The 25756-nt window shown below is 45.9% G+C and overlaps 1 protein-coding gene across 1 annotated transcript in view; it reads left to right on the plus strand.

Annotated features, from left to right (window-relative positions):
* The window catches only part of DOCK2 (dedicator of cytokinesis 2), a 418871-nt gene that overhangs the window by 359381 nt on the left and 33734 nt on the right, over positions 1-25756 (plus strand). Inside the window, exons 35-40 of the mRNA XM_028163781.2 lie at positions 5685-5770; positions 12558-12714; positions 15335-15375; positions 19504-19594; positions 20228-20347; positions 24534-24623. Of these exons, the coding sequence (XP_028019582.2) occupies positions 5685-5770; positions 12558-12714; positions 15335-15375; positions 19504-19594; positions 20228-20347; positions 24534-24623 (585 nt within the window). The remainder of the gene's footprint in view (positions 1-5684; positions 5771-12557; positions 12715-15334; positions 15376-19503; positions 19595-20227; positions 20348-24533; positions 24624-25756) is intronic.

Below are 25756 nucleotides of genomic sequence, written 5' to 3' on the forward strand. Positions count from 1 at the left end.
GGCTGGGGTGGGGAGAAGGAGGCTCCAGGGCAGTCTCTCTGCTATAAGTTTCTTATGCAACCTCATCTCCAGATTTCCCTCCCTCCCCCTCTAGCCCCAATTAAATGCCCGATGCATTTGACTGACAGCCGTTACCCCTCAGGAGTACATCACTTCACCCCAGACCGTCTCTGTCTTTAACTGGGATTGGATTTCATGTCCCTGGTATACTCCATGATTCCCTTGGTGGGGCTGTGGACAGCAAGAGGGGCCTTGAGTTGGCCACGCTGTGGCTGGCGTGGCCATGCCCCAGTTAAAGTGAAATGCATCTAGTCCTACCTGCGTGGAGCTCAGGCATGTCACCTGTGCCCCATAGCATGACAACCTGCTCATAGGTCTGCCTCCATCACAAGACTGTGAGCTCCTCTTTGAGGGCCAAAGTGGTTCCCTCAGGCCTGAACTCCCAGCACCTGTCAAGTGCCTGACGTGAATGTGACGTGAACCATGTCAATGTTCTCAGTATGAATGGAGGCATTTAGACCTCCATCCCACCACTGCCTTGGTACAGAGAGGAACATTCCAGTGAATGGTTTTATAATGTAAGATAATGAGGGTGCTGACCACTGCCTGAGTAACCCCGTAGGAGGCTGGGTAGACCAGTTGTCTTGCTGGCCAATTCTTTGTGGAGGGAGGGACTGTGGGCTTTCTAGATGATGTTGGTGGTAAGGAATGGAGGTCCTGGGATGTAGAGACTGAGTAGGGGGGTTACCTATGAGGCAGATTGTAGAACAGGATTAGGTACTAATCAGCAGGAGGGTCTGAGCTCTCAGCAGGCAGGAGATCCAGAGAGAATCCCTTTCTCAGAGAAGGAGGAGATAATAGCATTTGACAGCAGCACCTAAAACAGTGCCTGGAACACAGCAGGAACTCAATAATTGCTTGTTGAATGAATTAATGGACAAAGATATCAGTTTGGCAGATTCCACTGAGACTGAGTCTTGGCATGGAGTGAACTGGTGATTCAAATGGCTTAGAACATAATGTGGAAAAGTGCAAATCAATTCACTGAATATGTACTGAGCACCTACTGTCTTCTGGACACTGTGCTTTGGAGTCAGATAGACTTGCTGCTTCTAAGCTGAATAAATTTGGGTAGGTTATTTAACCTTTCTCAGTCTCAGTTTTTCATCCATAAAATGTGTATCATAATACCATTATAGGTTCCCAAACTCAAGCTCCATGGGGGATGAAATGAAACAGGAAGAGATGAGATAACTCAAAGAAAATTAGGAAGCTGCCCTGACTCGCGTCGGCATCCCTCCTCACATGACGCTGTCTCCTCCAGCTTCCTCCCATGTCGGCTTCCGCCCACCCCAGGACAACCAGCATTTAGTTAACAGAGGAGACCACAGGCTGACTTACTGGTGCCAGTTTCATCTTTGTTCTCTCTCTGCCATCCTGGCCTGTCACACTATCTCTGCCCCCTCCCATGTCCTTGGATGTGCCAGTCGCTTTGGAAAAGTGATGATGCCAGCACGTTACCTTTGAAGGTAGCTGAAGAAGAGCTCTTACTCCCGAAATTTCACACTTCGGAGGGGCCCGGCTCCCATCAAAAAAATGTTCTAGGCAAACAAGATGATGAAAATAGCCAAGAGGTTCTAAAGCAGTCAAGAGAGGCAGAGGAAACCGTGCAGGGAAGGCATGATGCAAATGTGAGGCCCACGTGATGTCATTCTGCTGCAAGAGGAGGTCTGGGCTCCTAGAGCTCACCCCCATTTTCCTGAGTGTTTAAGATTGGTATTGGGGGGCTTCCCTGGTGGCGCAGTGGTTGAGAATCTGCCTGCCAATGCAGGGCACGCGGGTTCGAGCCCTGGTCTGGGAAGATCCCACATGCCGCGGAGCAACTGGGCCCGTGAGCCACGACTACTGAGCCTGCGCGTCTGGAGCCTGTGCTCTGCAACAACAGAGGCCGCGATAGTGACAGGCCCGCGCACCGCGATGAAGAGTGGCCCCCACTCGCCGCAACTGGAGAAAGCCCTCGCACAGAAACGAAGACCCAACACAGCCATACATACATACATACATACATAAATAAAAAGAATGTAAGCAGACAAGAATAGCATTAAAAAATTAAAAAAAAAAGATTGGTATTGGGCCTTGCGGCATGTAACTTTTGTGAAAGTAACCTGAGGATGCTCCTTAACAAATACCCATCTTGCATGGGTGGGGGAAGGAGTCAGTGACGTGATGCGGTCTTGTAGTGTGGATGAAATGGGATTAATTTGGAGAAGCCAGAGCTGCGCCCTAAGCTCTGCATAGTGACAGTGTTGGGGGGTAAGGCCTGTCATAGTGACATAACGTAGTATATGTTTGGGAGTGTATGGGACCCTTGGGAGTACCCTAAGTCAAGTCCATCCAACCTTTGAAACCCAAGACAAAGGTCCCACTTTGCCTCAGTTTCCTCATTTATAAATGAGGCTGATGATATCCATTTCCCTTGACTGTTGTAACATGATGCTAATGAAGAGGACGGTGTCAACAATGTCATGATGATGATTGCTAACAAATATGAAGCACTTACTATGTGCTAAGCGCCAGGCCAGGCCTTTCACACGTGTTTTCCCATTAACTTCTCGCCACAGCACTATAAAGTCAGTGCTGTTTTAAATTTCCATTTAATAGATGAGAAAACTGAGCCTCAGAAAGGCTCGCTAACTTGCCCAACATCACATGGTGGGGAAAACAGTCAAAGCAAGACTCAAACTAAGTCTGTTTGTTGTCAAAGCCTGTGGTCATAGCCACTCCTGAGCAGAGCACAGCACTGGCCCCAGCAGCCCAAAGGGCCAGGATCTACCCTGGGACGTGCTTGACTGAGGCCTTCCCTCTCTAACCCACTCCGGAGGGTTCAGGCATGGCTGGCGTCATCAGCTCTGCACATTCCCGGAACCCTGTAATTTCCCTCCCTGTGGGCTCTTTTGTGACCCTGAGACAAGTGCTTATTTACCCCATCCACTTCTCGGCTCTAAAGGAAAGTTCATCTCACGAGGAGGAATCATGCCAGCATTTACCATTGAACAATTTAGACAGAAAAGCTGGTTTTCTCCCCGCAGAACTGCTTTCTAGTAACATTCAGCAGTAATAACAATAACATTAGCAGCAATCATAAGATGACAAGCAAACCCAGTGCATACTTGAGCCTACGCACTCCCCTAGCACTTTATAAATAAAATTTCCCCAGCCTTCCTAACTACCCCACGAGGTAGGTACCACTGTTATTCCTATAATATTGATCAGGATCAACAAACTATGGCCCCAGGCCAAATCTGTCCTGCCACCTGTTTTTGTAAATAAAGTTTTACTGGACTGGAGTCATGCCGATTTGTTTTTGTATTGGCTACGGTTGTTTTGGCGCTGTAACAGCAGATGAGGTGAGTCGTTGTGACAGAGACTGACCCACGACGCCTAAAATATTTACCATCTGGCCCTTAAAGAAAATGTCTACTGAGCCCTGATATAAACTATGAAACTGAGGATTAGAAAGACCTACTAGCTTTCCCAAGATGGTGGAGGGGATGGAGGAGACATTTAAAGCCAGTGCTTATTTACCCCAACCATGGCCTAACATCAGCGCCTACTCCTGTAGTCCCTTGGCTATATTTCTTCCTGCCCTAGGCTTGACACAGTATACATGTCTAATCACGCTAGCCCCCAATCCTCGACTTTGGATGATACTTGACATGCTTAACAAAATGCATCATATAAGGGGCATGATTCATGCGTAGAGTGGCAGCCCAGGCCCTCACCATATTGGCCTCCGTCTAGGTCTCCGTTCTTATTTCCATCCTTTCTTGCTTGAACTCTCTGCTCCAGCTGAACGCTCTCCTCATTTTTCTCCACATTCCAAGCTCCACACCTTTGCTCAGTCCATCCCCCCCGCCCCCACATAGAATGCCCTTCCTTTTCCTATTTATCACAATCCTACCCATCTTTCCAGGCCTGTGTATCTCCTTGCATAAATCTTCCTCAGCCGTGGAAATTCACAGGAAATTCTTTCTCAGCACAAGCTGTATCAGCACAAGCTTCTGGTCCTTACCTTTGGCCCTTAGCCCACAAAAGTGAGGGAGCAACGGCCCCACGGATGATATGTGAAGCAGAGGGAAAGTGAATCTGGTCTCCACCTTCCGTCACCGAAAGATTCCAGCCAACTCGACTGGGCTTGATCCTTTGTGCACTGGAAACAGCCTGCCAAAATGTCTCTGCCATTCATCTGAGACTTCAGACAAGCCATTTAAACTCTCTGGGCCTCTATTTCATCTGTAATAATAACTGACACTTACTGAGGGTGGTGCTAAGCAGGGGCTGGCTGTTTTTCATGCATTATAGCATTTAAAGGTGGTCCTTGACTTCCAGACCTCATGGAGTTTTTGTGAGGACTGAGGGTAAAGGGGCTGAGTTAGGATCCAGGAGCGCCCAAGGGCTCCCTGGACCTTGTTGAGCTTTGCCAAGAACCTCCCTCCCTTCTCTAAGTGCCAGTTTCTTACCTAGTGGTAAAAAGGGAGATGGGTGGACTGCATGATTTGGATGGACTCATCAAGGCATGATATTAAAACAGTATACAAACCATTTTTGCATTACAGCCATGTAAGAGAGACAACAAATGGCTCTTCAAAATGTTGAACTCAACTGGGTGAAATGCTTCTTGACATTGAAAGTAGGAAGACAAAATACTCTCTGGCTTCAGTGTTACAAGATTTGGTGTGTAGGTGCATACTTACTTTCAGGTCACTTAACTAGTCTGATCTCTGACCATTACAGTTGTCACCAGACTAGACTCTCTGAGGCATTAATTCATGTAAATATGACAGCTTCAGGTATGGCTGTATTCAGGAGCTCAAAAATGGCACCAGGTTTCAGTCTCTCTCCATCCCCTCCTCTCTGCTTTCCACTACATTGGTGTCATTCTCAGGCAGACTCTTTCACTGTGGTCCTCTCCAGCAGCCCCGGGCTTAAAACCTTGCATCTTCAAGTTAAGCAGAAAGACTTCTTTTTCCTAAGAGTGTCAACAGAATCTCAGATTTCAGTCTCACTGGCTTGATCTGGGCCTTAATTGTAGGGTCTGGATAATGAAAGATACTGATCAGTAGCTTGGCCTGTGTCATGTACCCACACCTAGAGCTAGGGAGGTATGGTCAGCCCACCTGAGTCTCACAAACTGAGATTAGGGTTGATGTGATTACCAAAGTATAGAGAAAGGAATGCTAGGCAGGCAGAAATAATAGCTGTTCATGACAACATGCCATTCCCTGAAGATCAGTGCTCTGTCACATCCCTCAGTGCCTTTGCACATGTTATACCCTCTGCTAAGAATGCCCTTTCTCTTTCCATTCTCCTGCAAAATTTCAAGATAAACTTGAGAACAAGGTCAAATGACATGGGCTGTGAGCCTTCCCTGTAGACTTTCCTCTCTCTCTCTCTCCTATGCCCATCTCTCTGCTCCAGCACTTACCATCTATGGCTCTTCTCCGCTCTCCGGGAACTCCTAAAAGACACATGTAGTATCCTGTTCCATTTTGCACTCCCAGTGCTCAGCACCGAACCTGGGAGATGATATGTGCTCCCTAAGCTTTGGTTAAGAAAATGAATTGACTGATTTCAGCATTCAGCCTTCTAATGTTATTGTTGATTTTCATCTCCTCCTTCTTCAGTTTGAAAATGAAATCATCCTCAAGCTGGACCACGAGGTGGAAGGGGGCCGAGGGGACGAGCAGTACATGCAGCTGCTGGAGTCGATGTAAGTTCAGTGCCCAGCATGGGAGGAGCCGGGAGGGTGGGCCCGAGGCCGGAGGGCTTAGGACTCCAGGGGGGCTCCAGTGGCTCTGTCCTCCCCTGGAGATAGGCTCATGGGTATTGGAGAGGCTCCATTTTTTTTTTTAACTTTTTCTTTGATCCATGGCTATGTAGAGATGTGTTTCTTTTTTTTTTTAATTTATTTATTATTTATTTTTGGCTGTGTTGGGTCTTCGTTTCTGTGTGAGGGTTTTCTCTAGTTGCGGCAAGTGGGGGCCACTCTTCATCGCGGTGCGCGGGCCTCTTACTGTCGCGGCCTCTCCCGTTGCGGAGCACAGGCTCCAGACGCGCAGGCTCAGTAGTTGTGGCTCACGGGCCTAGTTGCTCCGCGGCATGTGGGATCTTCCCAGACCAGGGCTCGAACCTGTGTCCCCTGCCTTGGCAGGCAGATTCTCAACCACTGCACCACCAGGGAAGCCCGAGAGGCTCCATTTTTGGAAGAAATCTCACATCTCTCTCTGCAGTGGCTGTTTCTTTGATATTGATGGGACAGCTCAGGTAAAAAGAAACTTTGCTGTGTTGGGAGAGGGAAATAATCCACAGAAATGTTCACTTTTGTTATCTCTTAGCTGTGGAATAATTTTTGCTGTCTTTTCCTTTATTCTTTCTCAATCTTTGACAGATATTGGTCACAACCAACATTTATGGAAACCACGCTAAGTGGTTTCCAATACAGGAAGAGCCCTGTATTGTCTCATTTAGTTACGTTTTCTCTGTTTGATCCCATTTCACATAGGTGGCCCCCAAAGCTCAGGGAAATGTCTTGTCCGAGGAAACTAGGCCAAGCCAGTCAAGTGGACAAGTTGGGACTGAACCCAGCTCTGCTGGACTCCAGCGCACAGGCCTGGTGAGGCAGTGGGCGGTGGATAGCACCCAGGAGCACTGGCCTTGGACTCAGGACACTGTGTTGTTTTAACAGCTCGTTGAGATGTAATTCACATACCATACAGTTCACCTAAAGTGTACAATTCAGTGGCTTTTAGTATATTCGCGGAGCTGTGCAACCATTACCACAGTCAATTGTAGAACATTTTTGTTACCTCCCGAAAGAAAACCCATACCCCTTAGCCATCATCCCCTCCCCTTCTCTGGGGTTTCTATGGATGTGTCTATTCTGGACATTACATACAAATAGAATCATACGATACATGGTCCTCTGTGACTGGCTTCTTTCTCATAACATGTTCTCAGGGTTCACCCATGCTGTAACACGTGTCAGTATTTCACTTCTTTTTATTGCCGAATAATATTTCACTGTTTGGAAATACCCCATTTTGTTTATTCATCCATCAGCGGTTGGATTTTTAGACTCTCTCCATTTCGGGCTGTCAGGAATGATGCTACTTTGAGCGTTCATATACAAATTTTTGTGTGGACACATGTTTACAGTCCTCTTGGGTGTATAACTAGGAGGGAAATTGCTGGGTCATATGGCAACTCTGTATTTAACCTTTTGAGGAACCATCAGACTGTTTTCCAAAGTGACTATACCAGTCACCTTCCTACCAGCAGTGTACAAGGGTTCCAATTTCTCCACATCCTTCTGAACACTTGTTAATATCCATCTTACTGATTATAGCCATCCTGTAATCAGTGTGAAATGAAATCTCATTGTCATTTCAGTTTGCATTTCCTACATGGCTAATGATGTTGAGCATCTTTTCATGTGCATATTGGCCATTAGTATATCGTTGGAGGAAGTCACTGGATTTTCATCTTGATTCCACCACTTAGTAGCTGCACAACTTTGGACCAATCATGCAACATCTTTGGCTTCAGTGTGCCCATCTGTAAAATGGGGATAATAAGCCTCCTATGGTTATACTGAAGAGTGAATAACTACAAAGCATGTGCCCACAGCAAGTAGAAGCTCAGGAAATGTTCTTTGATCCCTCACCTCACTCCCAGTTTCTATCTCTGACACCGTGATAAGAGTGAGGACTTCTCCCAAGGTTCAGGAATGTGGCTCACACATCCCAAATTCCCTCTTAATTGTAGATTCCCTGATTTGTATGATTCTCTGATATATATCTGATCTTGAATTCTTTCCCCAGTCCTCTTGGAATATTTTAACTTTAACAACAAAAGCAGACTGAAGGTCTTGCTCTGACCCTCAGAATGACCCTCTCTCCCCTGCCCAGCGGGCAGACCTCAGTGGACAGAGTTGAGTCCCAGGCAGCACCGTCCCAGCTGCCCTCGCCCCCTCCTGTCACTGTGCACAACCATCCCTAAACACCTAGAAAGCAAAGGCCACTGGGCTAGCGGAGAAACCCATCATCTGCTCCTCGGGTAGGTATCGAGACTGATTGTCCAGTGGGGAGATGACATTTTGCCTGAGTTAATGTTTTTCTTAAAGCTCAAGAAAGGAAAAATCTAAGTATTGACCAGAAGTGAAACCAGGGCTGGTGCTGGCAGTTTCCATTTTTATAAGCGGATGGGGCCCTGCGGCCAGTCTTCAGATAATCAGCAGGATTGTCAAATCCTTCCTGAGCGATTATTTATAAAAGGAGTCCTTAGAGGTCAAGGAAATCAAAAACAGCTCATTATTTTTCTCCTGAAATAGAGGCGTGAATGATTTTTGCAAAACTAATCAAGCCCAACCTGAAGAGTCAGGACCCCATCAGAATATCCAGGGGCCAAGTCCCTGCTCCTTCCTTCCTTTTGACTTTCTGAGCATCAGTTTCCTTATCTGCAAATTGGGGATAAAAATACCATCCAACTCCTAGAGTTTTTATTGAGATTAAACAAGACACATCATGAAAAGTGCTTAGCACAGTTTGTGACACCTTGTAGGTAATCTGGAAATAGTAGTTATTATTATCATTGATCAGGTGGATATGGATGTGATTATTTGAAGCCATGAGCCCACCTATCATTCCTCTTCCAGACTAGTCAACCTCAGCTCCTCTTCTTCCCAGCCCCTCATTCAGGGCCTCCACTGATACCTAGGGCCCACTCTGGGCAGACACAGTTCTGTGGGCACATGGCTTGGTAACTGGATGGTGCTTCTGTGAATAGAGCAGGGCTTCCCTTCCGGTGGCAGCTGAAGCCCTGCGTCAGGGCACAAGGGTTAGGGCGTGAAGTGGTGCTGAGTTTCAGTATTTATGTGCTCTCATGCAGTGCACAACCTTACACAGTATTCCCCTCCTCCCCATCCTTGGAGCTCTCCTTGGAGCCCACTCGCATTAGTCCACATCTGTCTTAAAGTGAGAGTCCCATATTGAATGGAGTAATGAGACACATTCTACCCTCCTGTATTCCATCTGCCTGGGAATATTTCTAAAAGTGGCAAGGGGGCTGGAAGCCTGAAAGGGACAGAGAAGGTGTGTTCTGGGGCCTAGATCCCACTCAGACCAGTTCAGTTGAAAGGGGACCTGTCATAAGAAGCACACAATACATAGTTTTTTAAGGAATAAATGAAAAGTCCAGTTCCATAAGCGCTGACAAAGGTGTGGGTCAGGGCTCCCTCCCTCTGAAGGCCTCCCATACTGAATGCAGTTCTATTCGAGGGAGGTGTGAGCTCCAAGGCAGGAGCATAGATGCGGAGTGGCCAGTGTTCTGCCATCCCTCCTTCCACCGAGTGAGGGATTATTGCATCACTTCGAGAGTCTCCTAGCTCTTTTTCATTGCCACTTCCATTCCACTGTGGGACTCGAAGGAGAGGAACAGCTGTGTGACCTTGGCAGGATGGAGGTTAGAACTCAGCCCCATGGGCCTCGAGCCTAGCCTACAAATTGAGGGTGATAACAGTGCCTACCTCGAGAAGATTATGTGAGTGTTAAACAAGATAATCAGTAAAACCAGCTTAGCACAACACCTGGAACACAGGTACTCAATAAATGATAGTATCATGTATTACAGTTAGTTTTTATTTCTATATCTGCTTCCACTGCTAGACACTGAACTCCTGGAGGTCAGTGAATTGCTAGTTCTGAGATCTCTGAATCCCTAGTTCCCAGAAGAGTACATGTTGAGTGCACAGATAGATGGATAGATGGATGGTGGACGGATGGGTGATTTCAAACCAATCTGCCCATCTACCTCTCCAACCCTAGACCATATGAGCAGTTTTCTTACCTTATGGCTAAAAAATAGATTAAGAAAGCCAAGACTTTGTTTTTCTCAACACTTGCTTCTCAAAGGACCAACCATATAGCATCACCTGCGAGCTTGTTAAAATGTAGAATCTCAGGCCTTACCCCAAACCTGCTGAATCAGAATCAGTGAACACAGTGCCCAGGTGATTCCCATGCACACTGAAGTCTGCAAAGCAGCAGACAAAACCAATTGTTCTTAATATTGGCTGTACATTGGAATCACCTGGAGAACTGAAAACACAAAATACTGCTTCCTGGCTCCCATCCCAAAAGATACAAAGACATTGACCTAGAGTGGAGATTGAGCTTTGTAAAAGCTCCCCTTGTGATTCTACCATGCGACCAGGGCAGAGAGCCACTGGTCTGGCCACGCTCAGGCCCTCAGATGCCTTCTACCTGGGAGGCTGTGAGAAATCACACCCCAAACACTGGGACAGAGTTTCATTGCATTGTCATTAAGATGGAAAGCAAGGCTGGAAGTGACCATCCCAGAAAGAGTTAGGCACAGCTGATGACTGAGCCAGACAGGCCTAAATCACAGGGCAGTTTGCATCTCTCCTTGAGAGCCGGGAACAGGTGCTTCTCCCATGGCGAAGATGGATTAGTCTGATCACAGCCACAGTTTGAGACATCGCGTCCTTGCAGCATGGCTTGGCTTCTGGGCAAAATGGCCCTCCAGAGTCCTTGCCTTCCTCACCTTCCCCCTCTTAGGAGCTCTTGGGACTTTTAAACTGCTATGGGCAGAGTAGGCAGAAACAGACGTAGCCTGGGAAATGCTTGTCTACTCAAGATGCCTGAGAACACACCACAATGTTTCTCTGCGGAAAATACTGACCGGTGATTGTCTTGATTCCCAAGGTCACCACTTACTATCGGAATGATGCTGGGAGGGACATTTAACTTCTCTGGGCCTTGATTAATTACCTCATCTGCAAAATGAGGGGAATAATTTTTACTTACCAGAATGACTGTGATCATTTCTTTAGAAAAAGTGATTAGACAATGTCTGGTGGAGAATAAGTGATTAAGAAGTAGTCATTAACCAAAATTTTAATCCATCTGTCTCTCCCTACCTAGCCTGTGGGCTGCTTGAGGGTAGGCATGATTCTTTTTATATTTCTTTTTTTTTTTTTTTATATCTTTCTCCCCATCCCCGCCCTACACAATGCCTGGAATAGTGCCTAGCAGCTGATAGGTACTTAAGGAATGTCACTATTTTAATTTTTGTTTTTAAAATTTAGAATATTATTATTACAACAAATGTTGTAAATTGTTCAAATACTATATGCACATTTCAGTTGAAAAATGAACATTGTCTTCCTCTATTCCCCCACCTAGACACCTTGTCAGAAGCAGCGTGCATTTAGTTTGGTGTTTATCCTTCCTGACCATATCTGTCACATTCATAAACACACAGAGACACATAAAAGTAGACACACAGGGACTTCCCTGGCGGTGCAGTGGTTAAGAATCCTCCTGCCAATGCAGGGGACACGGGTTTGATCCCTGGTCTGGGAAGATCCCACATGCCGCGAAGCAACTACTGAGCCTGTGCTCTAGAGCCCACGAGCCACAACTACTGAAGCCTGCTCGCCTAGAGCCCGTGCTCCACAACAAGAGAAGCCCCTGCTCGCCACAACTAGAGAAAGCCTGCGTGCAGCAATGAAGACCCAACACAGCCAAAAATAAATAAATAAATGAAATAAAATTTTAAAAAAGTAGACATGCACTTCCACTCACATATAGCATTTGGTGGTTGAGAGCAGCTGCTGGAGCCAGACTGTTGTTATTAACCAATTGTGTGACCTTGGACAAGTTAGTTGACCTCTCTGTGCATTAATTTCCCCATCTGCAAACATCTTATTTCATAAGACTGTGATGGGAGATTAAATGAGGTAAAATTTGTAAGACGTTTAGGATAATGCCTGGGACGTGGTAGGTTCTTTGTGAGTTGGTTAAATAGAACATAAGGATTGTTCTGAGACTCACTTTTCTCAACTATACGTTTTACAGAGCTTTTTGTTTCAAAACATATTGATCTCATACTTTTTAATGACGTCATAGAGTCACATTTTGTGAATATGCTTTAATTGGACATTTAAGATAGTTCCAACTATTTCACTATTAGACACAATTTGTACGTACTGTAAATATATCCTTACATACTTCTGGGATTATTTCTGTAAAATAGATTCCCCAAAGTAGAATTATTGGATCAAAGGATATATACTTTTACAATTTTTACAGATATTGTGAAAATTGCTGCCCCAAAAAGTTGTACTGATTTACTCCCAATGTGGGTCTGTAAAGGTGACCATTTCTCCACACCATTGCCCACACTAGAAATTTATTTTTAATTTTTCTCATTTTGATGGTGGGGAAAAAGTTACTTTCTACACTATATGGGCAAATAAGTGTATAAATGAGTTAAGTGATTGAATAAAGGAACAAAATGAGCCAATGAACCAGGGGAACTTGGGTACACCGGTTTGTTTGGCTTGTACTCCACCCTTCCCGAGCCCCACCCCCGACTCGCAGCCCCGCCCCCGACTCGCAGCCCCGCCCCCAACCCCTGACCCCAAGCACGCTTTCTCCCTTGGCCTCGAGCTCACTGCCCTCCTGTCTGTGCCGCAGCCTGATGGAGTGTGCTGCAGAGCACCCAACTATCTCCAAGTCCGTGGAGAACTTTGTGAACCTGGTCAAAGGCCTCCTGGAGAAGCTGCTGGATTACCGGGGCGTGATGACGGACGAGAGCAAAGACAACCGCATGAGCTGCACCGTGAACCTGCTGGTATGTGCGCGGCTCTCCCCATTTTGAGTCAGATCGGAGTCTTGGGAGCGGGTCTGGCTTTGGGTTCCACTATGGCTCTGGATAGGGAAGCAGCACTAAGGGCTTTAGAAATCAGACAAACGTGAGAGTGTCCTTGCCCTGACATCTGCTAGCTCTGTGTCTTGAAGTCAATCATTTCACATTCCCTGTGCCTCAGTTTATCATATATATGAAATGGGAATGACTATAGTTGGCTCTCCCTATCCAAGGGTTCGGCATTTGCTGATCCAACTACAGATTGAAAATATTCAGGAAAAAAAAATCCACGAATTTCCAAAAAGCAAAACTTGAATTTGCCGCATGCTGGCCACTATTTACATAGCATTTACATTGGATTTACAGCTCTTTACATAGCATTTACATTGTTTAAGTAATTATAAGTAATCTAGAGGTGATTTAAAGTATATGGATGTGCGTAGGTTATATGCAACTTCTACGCCATTGTAATTAAGGGACTTGAGCATCCTCAGATTTTGGCGTCTGGGGGGGTCCTGGGACCAATCTCCTGCAGATGCCAAGGGATGACAGTATTTCCTTTAGCACTTAACACACAAAGAAGGAAGGTGGCAGTATAAAGAAGTTAAGAGTATGAGCTTTAGAGTCACACAGGCCATGGGTTCTCATCCTACCTCTGATAATTAATAGACTACACAAGTCAAGAAAGTTTTCTGAGGGTTTAGTTTGCTTATCTGTTCCATGGCGAAAATAATAGTACCTGTTTCATAGGTTGCGCAGTCCTGACCCATGGTTAAATGCTCACTGTGTGTTTGTTTCCTTCTCTTAACAGTACGAAGTAATACTGATAACTAGTATTTATAGAAAATTACTATGGGATAGGCTAACCGGAGCAGCTAGTCCCAAACCCAGACTCTTCACCCCTGTACCACACGACCTGCCATTGGCCAGCTCCCAAACAGTCTCCCTTCAGATGTCCTGTGATGTGGTTATGAGACAGCTGGTAGCAGCCACAGTGCTTCATACTCACCATGCCAGCCCACCCTAAAGTGGTTAAAATGAATAAAGTTGGCCAAAAGACCATGTGGCATCTGTCACATCAATCCCCCCTGCCACTCCCAGTGTCCCAGAAATATAAATCCTGTCCCCGTAGTTCTGTTGTGTGTCTTCTGTTTACCCTAAGAGGACTCTTTTTTTTTTTTTTTATTCTACAGTTAAAATACACTTCCTCTTCAGTGATTTGAAAATGACTAACATATCTGTAATGAATGCTGAAGTCATTACAATTCAGCGACATTATGTTAAAATGTATTATTTTTTTTTGAATTTTTGAATTTTATTTATTTTTTTATACAGCAGGTTCTCATTAGTGATCCATTTTATACACATCAGTGTATACATGTCAATCCCAATCGCCCAATTCATCACACCACCACCACCACCACCCCCCGCCACTTTCCCCCCTTGATGTCCATATGTTTGTTCTCTACATCTGTGTCTCAGTTTCTGCCCTGCAAACCGGTTCATCTGTACCATTTTTCTAGGTTCCCTAAGTGGCCTCTTTTTAAACAGCCCAGATATTGCCATTGATTTTCTGAAATGCTAAGGGGAGTTGAAAACTCCTGATTACAGCAGAAAGGAATTCATTGCTAATAACTCCACAAGGCCCAATTTACATAAAGAGCACGAAGAGTTTTCCAGGAGTTTAGCAGTTTCTCTCTTTGGAGAGGTAGAAGTTGGTTGAAGAAACTGACCTTCAACTGTCAGAATCTGACCTGGGAGAAAGTTGGGGCAGGCAGGTCTATAAGCAGTTAGACTCTGCTAGATTTTGGTGTGTGGCTTAAACACGGTATCAGGGAGAAGAACAGGATGGGATGGGTGTGTCTGGAGGTCTAGTATGGCTCTGCCACCCGCTGACTATGCCCTGGAACACCTGGAACACATCACCTCGCCCTCTCGGAGCCTCAGGTGCACATGGGTGCATTGAATTAAACCTGGGTTTTCTCAAAGTGTGGCTCAAGGATCGGGTCCTGACCTCCTGGCTCAAAATCTGTAAGGACTTGTTTTAAACTGCACAGGATTCCAGGACAACTGGTCGGCATGAGCCCTGAGCTGGAATAGGTATTGCCTGGCTTAAATGTTTTTGACTGTGGAATCTCAGCATAACTTCTGATAGTTCTGCACTATCAGAAGTTATGATCTGTTATCATCACTGGGATCTGTTGTGATTACTGTTACTTTAATTATTGCTATTACTCTGATTCCAACTCAGTTCTGCCTGAGCGCAGGGTCTGAGCTTTTAAAGATCAAGCTGGGCTGCCTTTCATAGTAGACTTTGTCAAAGTAAACGGCCTCAACCTTGGCATCTCTCAGTGCAGCAAATAGCTGGATTGCACCCCCCGATGTGATGGCTGAGATACTTCCTCTGTCCCTTTATAGTCTAAGGATCAGGGAAGTGACTTTCAAGGCAGAATAAGCTGTTTGATGCATTCAGGAAAGTAAATTTCTTGCTCCCATCTCGCCCAGATAGTACCTAGCAATTTCCTCTCATCTTCATCACAATGCCCTCCACCCCTGCCGCTCTGCAAAGAAAAAACCTCATCACTGTTTTTCCTCCCTTATCTAGAATTTCTACAAAGATAATAATCGGGAAGAGATGTACATAAGGTAAGATTTTTGTTTTCTAAAACCCAGGCCTGCTGTGTCACTCTCCTGCTCAATATCCATCGATGGCTCCCGCTGCCTTTAGCGTAGAGTTTAAGCATATCTTGTTGACACTCAGACCCTCTATTTTCTGATTCCTATCAATCTCCCCAGATTCAACTCCTTCCATCTCCTACAGTCAGCCCCCCAAATCCACTTGGAGTTCTCTGACCTGCCATGCTGTTTTGCTGTGGATTGAGCTGGTGAATTGCACTTGGCGTTTGTTACAAGATTGTCATACGAAGCCCTAGTCCAGGGTTGGTAGTTAGAACATCCGCCAGCCCAGCTTTGAAGGGAAAAAAATACCAAGATGTATGATGCCCGCTTCTTTGTAGGCATTTAAAAGATATGTATTTGAACATCATATGAAGGATTTTGGGGGGACATTCAGCTGAAGCAAAGAACTCCCTTGCCAGTGTGTCTCAGAATCTCATGTTTTTCCTCCAGAGTTTTTTTTATTGGTACTTTTACTCATTACAAAAATAATACATACTTATTATCAAAAAAACCTCATAAAATATAGACAAGCAAAACAAAAAATGAAATAAACTCCCATAATCTATACATATTCCCAGACCTTTTTATATTTATGTTTATATATAGATCAAATTCTATGCATGCCTAGTTTCTGCAAAAATGGGATCATATTGCTCATAATTTATTCTTTGCTTGACAAGAATTCCATGTCAACAGAAGTATTTCAACATAATTTTTAATGAAACTATAAAATTCCCTTTCCAGAATATACCATAATTTATATAGCCAATCCTATGTTGTTGAATATTTAGGTTATTTCCAACTTTTTTTCTATCATAAATAGCACAGTGACAAAATTCTTGGACATATATATATCTTTATGCATCTCCTTATGAGACAAAAGCATGCAAAGTGGAATTGACTGTAAGGTTAATGACCAAGGCCCTTTCAAGGCTTTTGACACATTCTGTCAAAGACCAGAGACTCCAAGTCCAAATTCACTCTGCAAAATACTGCAAATAGTTTTAGGTACTTAGTTTAGCATTATTCCAGAAATAAGAACTATCATTTGGAAAAAAGATAATTCCATAGGTTGTCCTGAGCTTGGTTAGTTTTTATAACATCACTAGACATGACTTATTGTAGTAGCATAGCGCTTTGGATCCAAAGGGCCTGGGGGGCTTTACCTTTTCTCCTCTGTGACCCTGGATAAATCACTCAGTGTCTTCGGGCTGAGGTTTCCCCATGTAGAATGTTTCATTCTGTTCTGAGGATTAAATGAGATGCTACAGGTAAAGTGCCTGGCACATGGTTCTCTCCCCCAACATCTTTTCTTTTCTTCCCATTTTAGAAACACAGATGGGGAATCCCAGATTTCCATAAGTTTTGGAGATGTGAATCCTATAGTAATCTAGGAAAACCACATTTGCCTAAACCAGACGTTGTAAACAGGATATAGTATGAAAATCTGTCCTATTTGGCAGGCATAGTATTTAAAAACATTTTTAATTGGTTGCCAAATTTTAAAAATCTAGAGATGTTACATAGAAATCAAAATTTCCCTCTTCTGAAAAACTCAGAAGGTATGGCAACACTGGGCCCTCATCCTGTCCTGACAACCACTGCCTAGGCTAGGTGGTGGTGGCCCCTTTAGACGGGGGCAGGAGTGCTCTGGTCATGACATCGTTTCCACTCCCCATTGAACTTCATCCCATCCACCTCACTCAAGCTGCCCACCTGGCATCTGTTTGCATTCAAACCCCTAGTCGGGCCCATCAGGGTGTCTTCCATTGGGCTCTGTAGTTGATCACCAAACCCTGGAGTTGACAAAGGATAGGAGGGGGTGCCTTGGCCAATTAAGGAGTTGAAAGCAGCAGGGAAGCTCTCCCTCTGACTACTCTCTTCAAGTTTTTTGGACCCAGTCATCAGGAATCTAAGAGACCAAGGCCAGGCAGGTGGAGGTAAGACAGGATTTGACCATGTACGCAGGGGTTTTTAAAGGTTGACCGCAGGCTCAACACTCCTTACATACACGCCACGTGGAGTTTCACTGATAGCTCTGTTGATCAGCAGAAAGTTAAGGCAGCAAGAGTGACTGTAGAGGTAGAAATAGCTGGTGTCAAAACCTGGTTCTATCTATTTCTAGCTCTATCTACTCTAGTGTAGGTCTCAGTTTTCTTACCTATAAAAGAATTGTTGGGAGGATGAATTGATATAATATATAAAGCACCCATTAGTAGAATGAATGAATGAATGAAGAATCTCTCTGGGATGCTCCCCCACTCAAGAGTCCTCTTACCTTGGGATCCCAGCCCAACTGTCACACTAGGGGAACCTTTCTAGAAGCCCTACCTGGATGAGTCCTGCTCTCATAGTACCATAGACCTCTCCTTCACAGCATTGATCACAGCCTGTATTTTTACAATTACTTATTTGATTATTTGATTGATGCCTGTCCCTTTTCCTAAATTATAAATCGCAAACCCTGAGAATGGCATCTGCTTTTGCCACCATTTATCTCTAATGCCTGGTACAGCCTGTGTGCTCAGTACAACTTTGCTGATTGAATAAATAAATGAGCAAAAGGTCACTAGCTCATTAGTTATCAGAAACCACTAATTGAACTTTCTTCCCCTTAAAATCTTTGGCAGTCCCTACCCTGAGTTCAGGCAGCCTCCTTTTGGCCCTCTGGCCACGTTTTATGTAGCCAGGGACATTAAGCTCTAGCTCCTCCTTGGGTGACATTCTAAGCAGAAAGCTTTCTTATAAAAGGAATCTAAGCCTGAGCATTGAGACTTGCTTTGAGTACAGATGCTTGAGAAGCCCTTTGTTCCCTGTAGTTAGATAACCAAGGCAGAATATTGGCATGGTTACAGACAGCACCTTTCCTCTTGGAGGAAGGACCAAGGGCATCACATCACAGCATCTTCCCTTCACCAAATTACTAAGAGCTTGGTTTAAATAAATGCTCCTGATGACATGCAAGTCACCAAAGCAGTGTTTTGTTTTTTTTTTTTGGCTCTGGATTCTGTTTCCAACAGTGGCAGGAGGGAATGTTTTGTAGAAGAACATGGTTCACAATGATAATAGATAATAGCTGTCACTGCTCAGCACTGGCTACGGGCTAATCACTTTCAGTGCATGCTCGCATTTATTAGCAGCAGTGCAGGCTGTCATTCACAGAGCCTTTTATATATGATCTGCTTGTCCCTTTATAGGCCCAGCAACTCTATAGGTAGGTTCTGTGAGCACTGCCATTTTACAGATGAGCAAACTAAGGCACAGAGAAGTGAATTTGCTGCCCCTTAATACTTGTTATGTATCAAGTAATTGACGTAAGCTCCCTTCCTTTGTTCTTGCCCTATTCTTAACACCTTTCAACTGTAGACTCATTCTAGGATTCAGAACTGGATTGTCACATTGGAAAACGGTGGGAGATGGGAATGTGATTACAATTGAATAGTAGATTCTCTCTGCTGACAGCTCCAGGCCTCCACGTGAATATCCAATCTCTAGCCCCTGGTCCACTTCCTTTTCTTATCAGAAAATTCAGCTCCTTTACATCTAGAGAGCATTGAAGAGAGGGTGGGAGTTGCCCTTTACAGTGCTGTGGCTTGTCCATGCCCTTGGAGTCATACCATGATTAGAGCGTACGCTCTGAAGGCGGTTAGACTGGGGTCACATTCCAGTTCTTCATTCATCAGCACATGACCTCTGACAAGCTATTTATTTCTCCTTCCCTGATTTCCCTTACTTGTTGTATTGCACTGGGCAGAGTCTTCAGTATCAAGTTGAATACTGGCTGGAATGTTACCTAACTTCTCCAGGCCGGAATTTTCTTATCTGTAAATGAGAATTCTCAGTGGACCTATTTTACAGGATTGTCAGACAGATTAAATGATCGGAGGCATTTAAAATACTTAGCATGATTCCCGTCATACACTAAATGCCCCACGAGTGCTAGGTGCTAATCATTGTCACCCATGCGAGTCTGGATAGAGGGAATGGAGGACTCCCTTGTGACTCCAGGAGGTACCCAGTTGTTCTTTCTGGCCTGGCCCTACCACCTGCCTGCTTATTATTACACCTGGTGATTTAGCATATTTCCCCAAACAGGTACCTGTACAAACTCCGCGACCTTCACCTGGACTGTGAAAATTACACAGAGGCTGCCTATACACTCCTTCTCCACACCTGGCTTCTCAAGGTACTGCCTTTCCAGTAAAGGGGATTCATGCTGGGATCCCCATGGAGCCCTCACAGCAAGTTGAAGAGTTAAAAAAAAAAAAAGAAAAAGAATTAGCCAAATAAATTCTGTTTTGTTCTGTGTCCCCAAACTCTTAACCTGGCAGGTTACTTTTCTGCACTGCTTTGTCTGGTCACATAAGGTTTCTAGTGACCTTCACATTCAGCAGCAACAGCAACACCCAAGATATGTCTTGCAGTTTTACATAACATTCAAACTGTTTTATATAACATCCAAACATCAACTGTAAATCATTAGCATGCCCTGTGAGCTGTTTTTCTTCTCTTGAAAGTGCTGCTGGAGCAGGACAAAGTCTGAAAGATTTCCTTTGGCTTTTGAAGTGCTGAGACCATGTCTTGCAGGGTTTCAGAGAAAAATCCTACAAGCCATACACATGAGCCAATGGAGAGTCAAATAAGTGTAACTCCACAGAAATGAGGAGGCGCTTCCCGTGGAAACTGCAGACCAGCATCTCTCTGATTGACACTCAGGGCGACAAGGAGGCCGGCAGGGGTGTTTGCAGGGCCTCCTCCCACTCCTCAGCAGTAGGGGAGACACCTGCCCCAGGTGACTGTGTGTGTCCTCTCTCCGCAGTGGTCAGATGAACAGTGTGCATCGCAGGTCATGCAGACAGGCCAGCAGCACCCCCAGACCCACCGACAGCTGAAGGAGACGCTCTACGAGATCATCATAGGCTACTTTGACAAAGGAAAGGTAATTGGTCCCTGCCCTTCCTCTCTCCGTGGAAACCCTAGCTACCAGAAAGGACTGTTCTCTCCCATATTTTACACCCAACAGAAAGGACTGTTCTCTCCCATATTTTACACCCAATCCATCTGCAGGTCTGGTCAGCTCTCCCGCCCGACCCTAAGTCTGATCACTTCTCTCTGTCTCCATTCCTTCCACCTCCATTCAAGGCACCAACATTGCTCACCTGGACACTCAGTGAATCCTAAGCAATCTCCCTGCATCCTCTATTCCCCCCAACAGATCATCCTCCATATGGGAAACGGTGATCATAAAACATGCATTGGATCACGCCATTGTCCTGCTTACAGTCATCTCAAATGGCTCTCCCAATCCACTTAGAACAAATTACACAATCCCTCCCATGACCCATGAGGCCCCACACGAGCTGTCCCCTGACTACTTCTCTCATTTCATCTCTGCCAGGCTCCCTTTTGCTCACATGCTCTATGCCAAGCTCTTTTCCACCTCAGGGCCTTTGCACTTGCTTTTCCCAGCTTAGAACATTTCTGCTCCATATCTTACCATGGCCAGCTCCTTCTCACAGCTCAGGGTTTTGCCCAAGCAAAGGATGTCATGTCCTGAAGAAGGCCTTCCCAGACCACCTGAGACACAGCAGCACTCCTGCCCTGAGTCACTCTTATTGACTTATCTTCAAAGTACTTATCACTATCAGACATGACCTTGATCATTTTGTTTTTACTTGCTCATGTCTGGCTCCCCACTTTAGAAGGCCGTGAGCACAGAGACTTGCCTTGTCCACTGCTGAGTGCCCCGTAGCTAGCACAGAGCCTTACATATGGGGCCCAGTAGATATATATTGAATAACTTAATTAATTGAATGTATGAATGACATCATGGTACCATCATTGATCTCTAAACAGCAAGAACAGGATGTTTTGTTGGGTTAGGTCTGGAGGTTGGCCAGACCAGCTACTGCCCATCCTCCAGTCTCCAGTAGACCTTCAGGAAACACCAACCCAAATGCTGTAGGAAACGTAGCATGGTGGTTAAGTGCTCAGGCTCTGGGTTTCAAGCCTTGTTCCTCTACCACCGACAATCTCCTTGGCCTTTCAGAGATTCCAATTTCCCATCCATAATAGTGGGACATTAACAGTACGTACTTCCTAGTTGCATTGTGAAAATTAGGTGAGAAAATGCATGTAGAGCACCTAACATAGGACCTGGTACATAGTAGTAGCTTGTTAAATTTTAACTGTCATCATTATTACCTACTCTGCCCTCGAGGCCCCAGTTGACTGGCCACTTCCTCTGTCAAGTTTTTCTTGAGTCCTCCAGCTTCCGTACAGCTCTGCCTCTCCTCTGAATGGCAAGGCCTCTTACAGTTCATCAAGACACAATTTAATACTTAATTTTGGCCTGCTCTGTCACTGCAGTTCATTGCATCTGTCTTAGTCTGATCTTCCCACCTTCCCTGGAAAGATAAAATGAGGTAATGTCTGTGGAAGGGCTTATAAATTCCCAGGAGCTGAGCAGTTGGAGAACACTGTCTTTATAATTTACAATTATAAGCCTCTTGAGGGCAGAGGCTCTGCCATCCCTGGAACCTCCTGTCCTGCTGACTTGATGTCAGAGCTTACTCTTGGTTTATGAGCTAAGTCGGTCACAGTGTGAAAGCCCCAAAAGGACATGTCAAGCCTTGTCCTCTGCCAACTCTCCAGTTCAACCGACTCTGCGCTGAGCAGAGAGGAAAAAGGCATAATCCCCAGTGTCAAGGGGCTTATTATCTAGTGGGCAAAGCAGACATACTGATTATCATCTTTTTTTGCACACAACCCTTTGGTGTTGTGCAATAACGGGGGAAGGAGGCGGGAACAGGTGGTATTAAAGTACTTTGGGAGCAGAGAGGAGGGGCAGATGGGTATAGCTCACCCTGAAAGCCACTGCTGTCGTAGCTTCTAGAATGAAGCCCAAACTCTTTAGCATCCCTTTAACTTCCTTTCCCCATATCTCCCCTCATGGAGACTCATTGATCTAGACACACACAATGACTTTCTACTCCATAAGTCCATCTGTCATTACCTGGTGGACTCCTCTACATCCCTCAAAACCCAACTAGTACATCTGTTTATGTGTGTGCTTTACCCACTTCTATTTCATGAAAGCAGAGACTGTGTCTTGTCCATTTTTATCACTGTTCCGTCAGTGTATACCATGCCCAGAAGCCAGCAGATGCTCAGTAACTAATGTATGAGACTCAGGGATCAGGGACTGTCAGAGGTCTTAGTGACCACATGAGCAGACCTGAAGGAAATTCCAGGTATCTGACTCCTTGCCTGTCCCCCTCCTTGGCCCCTTAGTGATCTCTTAACACATGGGGAGAGTATTTCTGGCATATTATGGTGGGAAGTTGGCAAAGACCTCCACTTGAGCTAAACAGTCCCCTGGCCCGGCCTGGGGGTTTTAAAGAAAGCCCCAGGGACTTCCCTGGTGGCACAGTGGTTGAGAATCCGCCTGCCAGTGCAGGGTACACGGGTTCGATCCCTGGTCCGGGGAGATCCCACATGGGGTGGAGCAGCTAAGCCCGTGTGCTACAACTACCGAGCCTGCGCTCTAGAGCCCTTGAGCCACGACTACTGAGCCCACGCGCCACAACTACTGAAGCCCACACGCCTAGAGCCCGTGCTCCGCAACAAGAGAAGCCACCGCAGTGAGAAGCCCGCGCACTGCAACAAAGAGTAGCCCCCACTCACCGCAATTAGAGAAAACCCACGCTCAGCAACGAAGACACAACGCAGCCAAAAAAAAAAAAGCCCCAGCCCAGCCTGGTCTGTGGACTTGATTCCTCCTGGCACATAAAGCATTTTTATGCTGCTCACTAAGCTGTCCATGGGTTTACAGCTGTGGCTCCTCCACTCAGCACTTGCCTTTATTTATTTTTATGCTTGGATGCAGAGAGAGCACTTTTGCGACAAAGCACACACTGTGTTTTGGCAACCTCGCCTCTCTCCTCCCCCACCTCCCCCAGCTTTTCCATTAAGGTGCATCTTCCATTTTAAACCAAATGTGAAATGTAATGGGTGTCCCTTGAGATTGCCAGATCTCCAGCCCACCCAGCACCTCCCTCTGCCTCTCTGCAGAGGTTGCTGACCCCTTTGATCAAGGAAGGAATGATAATCTATTTGTTTCAGTCAAAACGGAGCAGATGAAAAGGACCCCCTCTGTCCAGAGTTTGTTTTTCAGAATTTTTCTTAAAGATGGAAAATACCTATTTAAAAAAAGTTTTCATCACTCTTTTTTCATGCTGCCCCCCCTGCACACTCACCCTAAATAACGCCGTTAAGAAGTGATGGGTGTAAAGTTTCATTTACGCAAGATGAATAAATTCTAGACATCTTCTGTACAACATTGGGCCTATAGTTAACAATTCTGTGTTGTGCATTTAAAAATCTGTTAAGTGGGTAGATCTCAGGTTGTGTCCTCACCACAATTTTTTTAAAAAGTGAGAGAAAGAGAGGGAGGGAGGGAGGAAGGGAGGGAGAGAAGAAAGTTGGCCAAAGGAAAAAAGAAAGTGACGGACTGGCGGAGTGGAAAGATCCTAAGAGCGAACATCAGGAGAACTGGATCTGGCCTCAACTCTGTCCCCAGAAACGCGCTGCCCTCTTACTTCTTTGTGAACCATTTCTCTTTGGGAAATGGGGTCACCACCTCCCTGCCCCCCCTGCACACAGGGAGCTGAGGCAGTCAGATGTTCATTTACTGAGCACTTCTAAGGGAGGGAATTAAGCACAAGGTCAAGGGTCACACTCAGGTGTGCATCCTGGCCCTGCTTTTGGTTGGGCATTTGACCTGGGGCAGATGCTCTACTGATCTGAACCTCCATTTCTCACCTGGGAAATGCAGCTGCTACTAGTCACCTCTCAGGGTGGTTGTGAAGATCCCGAGAGCACGTAAATAAAATATTCAGCCTCGTCTGTGGGTGTTCCATTATTTATCACGAAACTAGGGTGAGAGGCAGAGGATAGGTCTGCTTCCTGGGAAATGCTCAGCTCCCTGGGTGTGGGACTGGGTCCGGGCCAGAGTAAGGCCCGTGGCTCAGTCCCAGGAGAGAGCTGCCCTGGTCCCTTCCTCAGCAAGGGCTCTGCAAGCCTGGAGGTCCCCCTAACCGTTGTCTCCACGACCTTCCTCGTAGATGTGGGAAGAGGCCATCAGTCTGTGCAAGGAGCTGGCGGAACAGTATGAGATGGAAGTCTTTGACTATGAGCTGCTGAGCCAGAACCTGGTAAGCCGTCCCCAGGGGGAGCTGACTGCCCTGCAGGCTGGGTGCTCAGGGCCTCGGCTCAGCAGAGAGGTTGGGGAGAGGGGGCGGCGGGGCGGGAAGCCGCGTGGGGTTAGGACGCCAGGAAAGGCGCGGAAGCAGGGCCTGAGTGGAGCCGGGCTGTGCTGAGCAGCTCCCTCCCGGTTGGGAATATTTGCAAAGGGAGGTCTTCTGGGAACACTCATCAGTTTCTCAGATGGAGCGTTAAGTACCTGCTTGGCGCTGGGGCTGCTGCTCTTGCCCACCCGGTGAACACTGTGCTGCATTTGCAGGAAAAGTCCCACAAATCACTAGGCCAATTAAATAGAAACGCAAATGTGCGCTTTCTGATTAACAGGTAAATCACAGTAAAACGCTCCCCATCTGGCCATTCCCATCAGCTCCCCGAAGCTTGTGATTTGGTGGTGCAAGTGGAAAGTGGCGGGAAGCCAGCCTATCCTGCTTATGCTGCAGAGGCCAGGGCTTGGTGGTGGAGGGGGGGGGGGGTGACCCCTGCAGGGAAAATGCAGAACTTTTTGGCCGCTTCCCCCCACTCTCTTCCCGCTGGCCTGAGAGCCAGGACCCCAGGGCCCCATCTGAGCCCATTTTTAGATGCCAGTCCAGCTGTTTGTAGGGAACTATAAAATGAGAGTCAGAATGTTGGAAGATTGATAGCTTTTTCTGGTGGGGAGATGGGCATGGATTATAGTGTTCCAAGATATGATGCAAACACACACACTACTTGCACCAAGAAACACTTATGTCTACCTGAGTCTGTCCACATAGTTGTTTGTGGGTGTGGAGGCACGCACGCCTTCTAAACGTGTGCAGTGCACAGGCACACACAGAGCACACATCCATGCACACACACGTACCCAGTATACATTCATGCACACGCTGATGGGCATGCACATCCGTGCACCAAGCCCACATCGCACAGGCTTCATGTCCAGGGCCACACACATTTATCTTCCATGTTGTGTCCAATTTAAGATGCACCATTCTATTTTACATGCCCCATCATGATTTCTCTCCAGTTAATAGCAATTGGGAGATGCCATTAGGTGTAAAGTAAAACACAAACTATTTTCAAAGATGTTAAAATATGAAAAACACAC

The sequence above is a fragment of the Balaenoptera acutorostrata genome, chromosome 2 (genome assembly GCF_949987535.1).
Source record: "Balaenoptera acutorostrata chromosome 2, mBalAcu1.1, whole genome shotgun sequence".
NCBI lineage: Eukaryota > Metazoa > Chordata > Mammalia > Artiodactyla > Balaenopteridae > Balaenoptera > Balaenoptera acutorostrata.